The sequence below is a fragment of the Nicotiana tomentosiformis genome, chromosome 10 (assembly GCF_000390325.3).
Source record: "Nicotiana tomentosiformis chromosome 10, ASM39032v3, whole genome shotgun sequence".
Taxonomy (NCBI): domain Eukaryota; kingdom Viridiplantae; phylum Streptophyta; class Magnoliopsida; order Solanales; family Solanaceae; genus Nicotiana; species Nicotiana tomentosiformis.
This window is the reverse complement of record NC_090821.1, coordinates 18,459,104-18,470,185: the sequence shown is the minus strand read 5'-3', so window position 1 is coordinate 18,470,185 and position 11,082 is coordinate 18,459,104. Positions and strand designations below refer to the sequence as shown.

The 11,082-nt window shown below is 35.0% G+C and overlaps 1 protein-coding gene across 1 annotated transcript; it reads right to left on the bottom strand.

The window, feature by feature from the left end:
* Positions 1-111: 111 nt before the first annotated feature.
* On the bottom strand, positions 112-2,993 carry LOC104089330 (31 kDa ribonucleoprotein, chloroplastic). The gene is made up of 4 exons (XM_009594193.4): positions 2,341-2,993; positions 1,978-2,079; positions 1,179-1,460; positions 112-380 (listed from the first exon to the last, which is right to left on the bottom strand). The coding sequence occupies exons 1-4, from the start codon at positions 2,848-2,850 to the stop codon at positions 315-317; spliced, it is 960 nt and encodes a 319-aa protein (XP_009592488.1). The 5' UTR covers positions 2,851-2,993; the 3' UTR covers positions 112-314.
* Positions 2,994-11,082: the final 8,089 nt, after the last annotated feature.

The window sequence follows — 11,082 nt, the reverse complement described above, 5'->3', positions numbered from 1 at the left end:
ACACCACGGCTTAAAAGTAAAGGCAAATTAACATATCAGTGGAACAAGAATATTGTCCACCCACAAACCTTTATCCACCAATTTGAAGTTCCCAGAAAGCAAAACAAAGAAAGAAAAAAAATAGTAGACGCATTATCTATATATAAGCAATTGCCAATTTAGGGTTCAAAACTTGGAATTCAAAGCTTACAAGCAAGTGCTAAAATGGAAACGCCTAACCAAAATTCCGGAAAAAAAAAATAAATAGGAAAAAACACTCATAGCTGCAGAATTGTGACCGCTATGATTATAGAACAAATGAACCTTTGATCAAATCAAAACATGTTGCGCCTGGATCTATCTTCAGCAACATTTACCCTGATTGTCCTCCCATCCAAACTCTGTAATATACCAGCAGTAGAGAGAATTGTTAGCTTCAAGAAACACTGTCAAACAAATATATCTCAACTGTTTAACTGTATTAAGAGATAAAGAAGTAATGGATTAAATCTGATTTAGGCTGTAGATGTCAGATGACCTTCAGAATAACAATAATATTTCATAGTGTCGGATATTCTAAGCTTCACATGTTTCTTACCACTGAATAAATTCATCTTTTATGTACCAATTAAATATCATTGTAATGTACCTCTAGGCTCTAACGTATAAACACAGTTGAATAAACAACAATACCTTATTCGAAAAATTAGCTTATCTGACTCTCCAACAACTCATGCACTTACTCTATTATATTGGAAAACATTTAACATCACACATGCATTGCTAATGCCATAATTAAATCAGTGCAGTAAGAACTCGGGTAATGATGAAAAAGGGTTTTTTTGAGTGAACAAGTATGATGAACAAACTATAGGTAAAAGAAACAACAATCTTTAATGTCGACTTGCTTATCGTTGTGAAAAGAATAATTATACTCTATAATATAGCTGTTGCAATTTCGCACTATCGTAATTTTGCCTTTAGTTTCCAGCATTCAGTTTGGATTTTATCAAAGAAACCCAAATAAAATAGCTTAATTAGAAAACTGATCTGCCGAAAAAGAAAAGTGAAAATTTAGACAATGGAAAATATGAAAGGCGATTGAGAGAATTGACACGCTTCCTCTTCTGGCTAACTCTTCAAAGACAATATAAATTAACAAATGAGCATGACTTTGATTGTGTGTGAGAAAGTATTACCTGTCCATCAAGGTTAGCAATTGCATCACTCATTTCAGTTTCACTTGCCATCGTAACAAAACCAAAACCTCGCGACCGGCCAGTTTCTCTGTCATAAACTACCCGAGCACTTACTACTTTACCATGTTCACTGAACAGTTGCTCAAGGCGTGCATCATCAATGCCCCATGGGATATTGCCGACGTAGATCCTGTAAGACTGTTCAAATGTCCGAGGCGGACGCTCAGGTCGCTCTCCTCTACGAGCAGCTTTGTTGACTGTCAAGAGTCTTCCATTGACATCCTACTCATAGCAAAAAATGAAAAATCAAAAAGCTACTGAAGTAGTCTGGAAACATATCAAAGTATTTGTGCTTCATATATCGAATTTTCACGAGAATCTATTCAAATTTTTAATTAAGCAATATATAGATACACACGAATGTATAAATCCTTCACATTTTATCGCATACACCGGAAGAACAAATCATGCAAGCAATAAGCTCCTAAATTCACCACCCCTCACATTTCTTTCTTTCCATGAGGACCATTAAATAAGCAATGGACTTGCGTCCCATGTTTTTATGTTTCATCTATTGTAACCACGAAATGACTGAATTGTTATACAGGTCTCTTCACAAGAAACAGCTCAAAGCCATACAAAACAGTAAACATCATATTCAAATCCCATCTAACTGTTATCTCTGTATAATTCTTCTTTCTCCATATTATTTTCCCAAATAAACACATTAGCATGCGGCATGCAAGAATAAGCTTCTCACACAAAGATTTGGTACAAAAAAGGGATAACGTAAACTCACATAACGATTGTACATTTCCACAGCTTTCTCAGCTTCTTCCACCGTACTCATTGTCACAAACCCAAATCCACGACTTTGATCAGTGTCCCTATTGTAAATAACCTGTAAAAACAAAACATCAGCTCAATATTGACTTGCTGGTTTGCTTGCTTAAATTTTTAATGCTGAGGAAACTCTTAGAATGTTGGAATAGTTTCTTAAGACAGTGTCTACACGACTCAAGCTCTACATGTATCTCCTCATAAAATAAATAATTTTCTCCTACTGTCAATTTCCCCTTTGTTTTTCCAACATATGGAACAAGAACCTCTGAAATAAATAAATAAAATTCAAACTTTTCAGTGAAATTGTCTCAATAGTTACCTCAGCAATCTCAACAACACCAGCCTGCTCAAAAAGCCGAGCCAGCCCTTCACTGTCTACATCATAAGGTAAATTCCCAACAAACAACTTAGCATCTTCAGGTGGTTCTTGAAACTCCTCCTCCTCCTCTTCTGCTTCAACCTCATCACTCTCCCCAGCATCTTCAACTGCCTCTACAAACCCTTCTTCTTCTGTTTCTTCACCACTAGCTTCAAAGTTAAACAAGTCTCCAGATTCCTGTTCTTGGCCGTCAAGTATAAGGGTGTTTTCTTCTTCTTGCAGTGCAGAAACTGATGTTTTCTTTTTGAGGGATAAGATAAAGGGAAGTGATGAAGGAGAATAAGAGCAAGAAAGGTGGAGGAGTTTAATGGGTTTTAATGTGTTTGAAAGATGTGGGTAGGAAAAAGATTTGGATTTTGTGGTGGTGGCAAAGAGGGGAGGAAGAGAAATGAGGCAACTGTTAGTTGCCATGGATGAAGGCTTTATTATTGGCTTGATTGCACAGGACATTTCTCTATGCCTCTCTAAGGAAGGGTTTCGAGTAGAAGGGTTTAGAGGAGGGACAGAGGATAAGATGAAGAGGACTGAGGAGAAAGGCAAACCTAGATTTTGTTGGGGATTTTTCTAAAGATTTTTTGCCCTCCAGGACTAGGAAAGGGGATTTGGAGGTTAAAAAAAACTCATATTAAATTTGTTAGGAATCGTTTGGTGCACAGTCAAGCTAAGATTAAGGATTCGTTTGGTACGAGTGATAAGGAATAATAAATCTCAAGATTAAATTTTATATGAGTTTGTCCCATATTTAATTGAGATAAAGTCACGGTATAATTAATTCTGAGATTAATTATTCCAAAATTATATTGTTATTTTTATCCCTATAAGAGGGTGGGATAACTATTCCGGGATAATTATTTTTATCCTTTAATAGATCGTTTGGTTAGGAAATAAGTTATCCCATGATTTATTATCCCAGGATTAGTTATCCTGATAGTAATCTCACCCTTCCATAAGGGAAAAAAATAATACTACAACCTGGGGTAACTAATCGCAAAATCAGTTATATTGTGATTTTATCCCAATCAAACATGGGACAAACTCGTCTCAAATTTAATCTCGCAATTAATTATCTCTTATCTGTCGTATCAAATGAGCCCTAAGAGATTAATAATAAAGATGTTGGTAATGCAAAGATTATAATCGATTGCAAAGTGATGTAGGATGAAGAGAGTTCAGTTGAATCTTTTTTCTCGGAAGATTACACTGCATATATAGGGGAAAGGATTTATGTATGTATGTGTGTGTGTGTATATATATATATATATATATATATATATATATATATTATATATAATTTGTTAAATTATGTAACAACACAACCGATTATTTTGAGTTCCGCATATTATTTTGTGATATGAGACTTTTTGTAGGTTCAGTTAAATATTTGTGACTTACGGGTATGAATGGTTCGGTCCCCAAGTATTTGGAGGTATTTTGGAACACTTGATTTCTAACTTGAAGTCTTAAGTTCATGAAGGTGAACAAAGTCAACAACTTGTGTTAATGTGCTTAGATCTCGGTTTGAAGCTTAACAAGTTCGTATGATGATTTTGGACTTATACGGATGTTCAGACTAAGACTCGAGGGTTCGGGTGTATTTCGGCACTACTGCATAAAAATTAAAACTTTAAGGATTCTTTGGTTGATTTGAGTTATTGATTTTATTTATAGTACTTCGTTTTATGTTTTGAGCCTTTGGATAAATTCATATAAGGTATTTAGATTTGTTAGGATAATTTGGAGTGGTTATGGAGGGCTTGGGTAAGTTTTAGGATGTTCGGATAAGATTTTTAAGGCAAAAACTAGCAAAATCAACAATTAAATTTGCACCATCAGCTATTTTCTGCCAATTACCCGCAACCATTTTTAAAAAATTTTACTGAAATATGATACTTTTTTGGGTGGTCTTTAACTTTTGACCCTTGCTTGCTCCACGGGCAAAAGTTTAAGGTCAAAAATTAAAAGTATTGCTCATGGGGCAAGCGATGTGCAGTACTTGTTAACTTGAAGTTCTATCGATGGGCAAGCGGAAACAAAAATTTAAGACCATCCACTTTGAGGATTATTTTTGTAGTTCACCGGCCATTTTCTGCCAATTTGCACTAGTAGCCATTTTTTTTTTGCCCTATTGTTAAATAAGTCACATTTCATACTTAGAGTTTGTTTTACTATTTTGGGAGCTATGAAGCTCGGATTAAAGTGATATTTTTTAGGGGGTTTCATCTAGTTCACTAGGATAAGTAAGACTTACTTAGATATATGATTATTACATGAATCTATCTTCAGCAATATTGTGAATATCCTTTAACATACCAATAATTATAATATATCATCATTCAACAACAATTACAATATACCATCATTCAACTATAATCATAGAATAAATACGATTTATATACCATTAATCACAGTATGTCATAATTCAATTGTAATTATGGTATACTATATACCAAGAATATTGTGAATACTGCTTAATATATCAATAATCACAATATAGTATCATTCAACAGTAATCACAGTATAACATGAATCAACTATAATCATAGTATATGATTCAGTGTACCAAGAATATTTGTGAATACTATATATATATAATGATTAAACTATAATCATGGTATATTGTATATCAAGAATATTGTGGATATCGCTTCATAGTATACCATTTTAAAAATAATTATCCTATATCATGATTCAATAATATATCAAGAATATTATGAATATCATTTAATGTATATCATAATCACAGTATACCATGATTTAACTGTAATCATGATATAGTACACAATATATCAAAAATATTTTAAATATCATTTAACATACCAGTAATAAATATATCATGATTCAACATTAATCATAGTATACTATATAATATACCAATAATCGCATTATACCATAATTTAATGGTATTTTAATATACTACATAATATATTAAGTGTTTTGTTGAATACATCATTGTTCGACAGTAATCACAGTATACCATGATTCAATAGTAATACTAGTATATTGTTGTCACGATCCAAAATCTAACTAGTCGTGATGGTACCTAACCCAACCCGCTAGATAAGCCAAATGACAGTCAACACAACTCAAATAAGATAACAAGAGTCAATAAATAAAATAACTGAATTTTCTATACAAAATCCCGAGAATTGGTAGTACAAGTCATGAGCTTCAAGACTTAGAATTTACAAAGCTGATACGAAATAAATACACCATCTAACCGAATTATACGTGTTCCCTTCTCACTCTATGTAATGTTCGTTCGATTTCTGGATCAAGAGGAATGAGGTTGTTTGCACTTCTACTCCTCTGCATTCGAGAGTAAACCCTGCGTTGACACAAACCAGGCAAACTGAAAATTAAAACTTGAAAACAAATATCTAATAAAAGCTTAACTTAGTCACGTAGCTAATTTCTAAGTCCCCGGCAACGGCGCCAAAAACTTGTTGCGACCAAACACACTCACGCAAGTATACGCGGTCGTCAAGTAATAAAGTGACTAAAAGTCGGATGTCGAACCCACGAGGACTTATGATTAACTATTAACTAAATTAGACTATCCCAATTATCTAAACAAGAATTAAATCTAAAAATATTTTATTCTAAACTAATTAAATAAAAAAATATAAATAATAAACTTTGAACAGAGAAAGAGCAGATTTTTTATGATATCAATGTAATGAAAACGATCTAGGGTTATGGGCTATCTAACAATCCTATTGTATTCTTCAATTGAATTGACCGACTAATTTATCTAGCTTATTGGTTGATAGGGTTAATGCTCATAAGAATCTGTCGAGTTCTTACTCGCCTATTCAAGCTAACCTAACGCCTATATGTCTATGGAGTTAGAATCAACAAGAACGCATTTATAATTCCTGTAAATCAACCAAGCAAGGCAATTAGGTATATGTCTATCCTAACTACGAATCCGTTCCCCGATGCCCGAGTTCAAGAACTTGCCCTACTCAATCCTATATGCAATATAGAATTCCCACTTTCGAGTTCAATTCTAGATTCGTAGATAATATTCAATTGGTGATCAAGCAATTAAATAATTAAGTGCAAGATTGAATAAATAAACTAATATGATAAATCAAGAAGTCAAAATCAATATCCGAATAACAATAGTCATGAAAGAACCACAACCCTAGAACGTGAAGTTTAGCTCCATATAGACATGGTAGCCAAACAACAAATCATATAAAGAAACATAAAAATTACTAAGTTTGGTGGGAGAAAGATGGAACTTGATGAATTCCGGCCTCCACAGCTTTGTCGTGGCTTTTTTCCCCTTCCCAATATGTTAGATGACCTAAAAGAGGCGTTTTTGGCTTATATATTGCGTACCAAAGTCGTGGGCCAAAGTTCTCCTATTTCTAATCCAAATCAGCTTCAGGGATTGATGCTAGGGTGGATGCGTCGCATCCACCTCGTCCTCCACTTCTCAGCTTCGCATGCTACGGTGGATGCTTCGCATCCACCCTTTGTTCCTCCATTTCTTAACTTTGCATGTGAGGGTGGACGCGACGCATCCACCCTTCTCTTCTACTTCCCAGTCTCGGATGCTATGGCGGACGCTATGGGCCGACTTCACTGCTAAGGGTGCACGAAAGATGTAGTTTTTCTAGGTTGGATGCGACGCATCCAACCCTTCTTCCTCTGGCTAGACCACCTTTTCTTCATATTTTGCACTCCAAACACCTTAAATCGTCACACATAACTTAATTAGTCATAAAACCAATAATTAAACCATGTTGGGAATTTTAAAGATCAAATAACATCAAGAAGTGGTTAAAACATGGGTAAAGTAACATCAACACATATCGAAATATGCCAAACATCACTACCCCACACTTAAACCTTTGTTCGTCCTCGAACAAACCATCCTATAGTAGACGAAACAAAATTAAGCTCTTATCATTCAAAGCACACTGCACCTATGACCGTGGTTATTTGCAACAATTAGGCTCTAGGCTATGCATCACATACCCTTCCCTTTACTTATGCCATTCTTTAAAAATATTCGAACAAAGACAACATGCTCACAACAATCCTAACCTCAAAAACCGACTCAATGTCACTATGCACTCATGGCTTGAACACCCAACATCATAGAGAAGTCTAATAACGTTACCTATCCCTCGTGAAACCATGTGCCCTCACAACAAGAACAAGAGAGCGAGTTCAATCCACACATTCGAATCTCATGATCAAATATATTTTAATGACTCACATATATCAAAGAAAATCGCTCACTCTCACAAAGAAGTCACATGCATGAAATTAGTACCATAGGCTTGCCCTTAATGTAAATCTCTACTAATGTAAGCTCGCTCGATCTAAAATCAATTAGGACTTTTTCATGGTTGTAATGTGGGCTAAGGGACGGGTAGGATATATTTAAGGAATAGTGACTCACCCTCCTAAGCACTTTAATACATCACAAAATTACTTTAAGCATTTTTTTTCTTCAACCCCACTTCAATTTCACAAACAATATCACCCCCAAAACAGTCCCTTTTTCTTTAAGCACTACTTTAGTTCATACCCACTAGCAAGAACAAGATAACAATTTATTCATTTATATTTTTCTTTCTTTTTTTTTCCAGATTTTTCTCTTTTTTTTTTCTTTCAATTTTCGCTAGTGGTGTATTATTTTACAAAATAAGTGCACCCTTCTTTCTTTCATTGGTTCCACTCAAAAGTCACCACACACTTAGTCCCTTCTTACTTCTTTTAGCGCTCATCTAACAATTAAAATGCTTTAAGAGGTAAAAGGATCAAAACAATGTCAATTAAGAATAAAAAGGGTATAGGCTTGTAATGTGGGTACCAAATAAAAGGTCTACAGGCTCAAAAGGGTTAACTAGGGATAGATTTTATTTGTGATAAGCAATAAGCTCAAAAAGATCACAGAAATCCTAAAATCATTTTTCAAACCGAACATCACCTAAAATTTTGCTTCAACTCACATACCGGGCAAGTTCTAGACACAAGTACAATACATGGACAACACAAAAAACTCACCACACATGGCACATGACTCACTAAGGACGATCACATTCCGACTCTTAAGCAATGCAAGTATTCACGGAGCCACGAGATATTAAGTATTAAACACAAGGTGAACATAAGTCATGTAAACGAGACATAGGCGCCACAAAACATGCTATCCAATTTAACAAGGCATCATCAATAAATTCAAATCATACAGAAGATACTACACATGCGAAAGTATAAATATGTTACTATCAAACAAGTCAAGGGCGCCTAGGTTCATCATTCTTGCTCCTTTTATTCCCTAAATTCCTAATCTACTCGGAAAGAAAAAACTACCCGGTTCAAACTACATCCCATGGAAAAGAACCGAGGCACAAAGAAAAACCACAGGGGATTATTACTACCTAAAGAAAGCTAAAAGACATATTTTGAATTTTTTTTTAGACTTTAATCCCTCAAGAAAACTGTCTAGGAGATCAATCGTCGGGAAAAGTCCAATTTTTCTACTTTTTCGTTTTTTTTTTTTTTTCTTTTTCTTTTTTCTTTCACAAAAGCTACTACACTTAAGAATGAGTACTACAACTAAGCTAAAATAGCACAGAAACTCATCCAAACGATCTCCTCACCCCACACTTAAAATTTTGCAATGTCCTCAATGCACATTATAAATAATAAGAGGGTAAACGAGACTCCCTGGTAGGCCAAAGGCCGAAGCAATAGCGGCTCACGAGGTACTCAGACTTCCCCAGACATCGTCCTTTGTGTGGGCACCCCACACTTAGTCCTCACCATCTAGCTCGCTTTTGCACTCTTCTAATGGCTTTGCTTCCTATGCTCATAATCCTACAAAACAAAAATAAATACTACAAAATAATAAAAATAAAATAAAATAAAAAGTGAACAAAAATAAAAGAAAGCAGTAACGCTGGGTTGCCTCCCAACAAGCGCCTGATTTAACGTAGCGGCACGACGTGAACCACTTTTTGCCTCCACCTCGAACTTATGAATTGAGCCCCTAACATGGCATCCAGTTTGCGGCTATGCTCCAGTGGTGGGGCTACAAAGATAACCAGGCCAAGTAATAAATTTTTCACTCTACACTTCTCGGCCTTTAGATGAGGAATGTATTTTTTGCTTTTTGGCATGACAAATTCAAAAATATAGGCATCATGTTCCTCTTCCATTGACTCCTCCAAAGGCTTAGATGACTCGATTTCCATGTCATCATCCAAATACAATGTCGAAAAATGTTTAGAATGAGGACCAACACGCCCCAACTTTAGAATTGTATTACTATTTATATCCTCATATGTGCACACATTAGAGTCTTCAAATATAACATTATCTGCTACCTCGCATGGCTCTAGTGTACTTTTCTCAACATGGGCATCATCAACAGAAATATGCTCGAATGATTGGCTCTCCACTTTTAGCTCCTCAATTTGGCGTATAAGCTCCTTTTCAGCTTCTGACAACTCATTACTATTTTGTTGGGCGATAGACGCAACAACCTTTGCATTTAATTTATCTTGCAAGTCGTGAATAGTAGTGACAAATTTATAGATCCCTTGTCCCAGTTTAGATCTTCCCTCTATAAAGTGTCTCATCCCATCAGTAAGTTCCTCATGTTGAGCTTCATATATTTCTAACTTTTCAGCCTGTTCTGCCAGCCAAGTTTGGCTCAAAATCTCCTCTTTTTCAAAAATTTTCTCTTGCTGGTACTCGCTCTCTTCATTCAATTCTTTCATATTGGCCTTCATTCTTGTGATTGCTGCCCTCATTCTTTTCATATCTTTTTTGAGTTCATCCTGTTGCTCTGCTACTTGCCTCAGAATATCCCTAATATATGCATCAGGCTCCATATCCTGCACTTCATTGCCCCTATCAAACTCAGAAATATCATTAGAAAGATCATAATAAGGGCTCAGAGAAGGATGAACAAAATTAGGACAACCATCCCAATGGCCATCTTGACCACCACACATATTACAAATATTCCACTCAAAGGATTGAGATTGTGCGCACAACTCGCTCCTGGGAACATTCTGACAATTTTTCCACCAGTGGGGTCCTCCACAATATGGACAAGGATCATCAAAATAAGAATAACCATCATTCGAATAATTTTTATTCCAAGATGCCATGCTAAAATAAATAAAAAATACTAACTAAAATAAAATAATAAAAAAAAACATGAATAGATAAAAAAAATGTCTAATCTAGAAAAATAGCAAATTTCTAAGTCCCCGGCAACGGCGCCAAAAACTTGTTGCGACCAAACACACTCACGCAAGTATACGCGGTCGTCAAGTAATAAAGTGACTAAAAGTCGGATGTCGAACCCACGAGGACTTATGATTAACTATTAACTAAATTAGACTATCCCAATTATCTAAACAAGAATTAAATCTAAAAATATTTTATTCTAAACTAATTAAATAAAAAAATATAAATAATAAACTTTGAACAGAGAAAGAGCAGATTTTTTATGATATCAATGTAATGAAAACGATCTAGGGTTATGGGCTATCTAACAATCCTATTGTATTCTTCAATTGAATTGACCGACTAATTTATCTAGCTTATTGGTTGACAGGGTTAATGCTCATAAGAATCTGTCGAGTTCTTACTCGCCTATTCAAGCTAACCTAACGCCTATATGTCTATGGAGTTAGAATCAAC

Bases quoted from the DNA above. Each gene is read 5' to 3' on its own strand.
- LOC104089330 (XM_009594193.4), bottom strand. From the start codon at position 2,850: ATGTCCTGTGCAATCAAGCCAATAATAAAGCCTTCATCCATGGCAACT. The intron at 1,461-1,977 runs GTGAGTTTACGT...TGCTATGAGTAG, and splicing joins TGGAAATGTACAATCGTTAT to GATGTCAATGGAAGACTCTT. The intron at 381-1,178 runs GTAATACTTTCT...GGTATATTACAG, and splicing joins TTGCTAACCTTGATGGACAG to AGTTTGGATGGGAGGACAAT.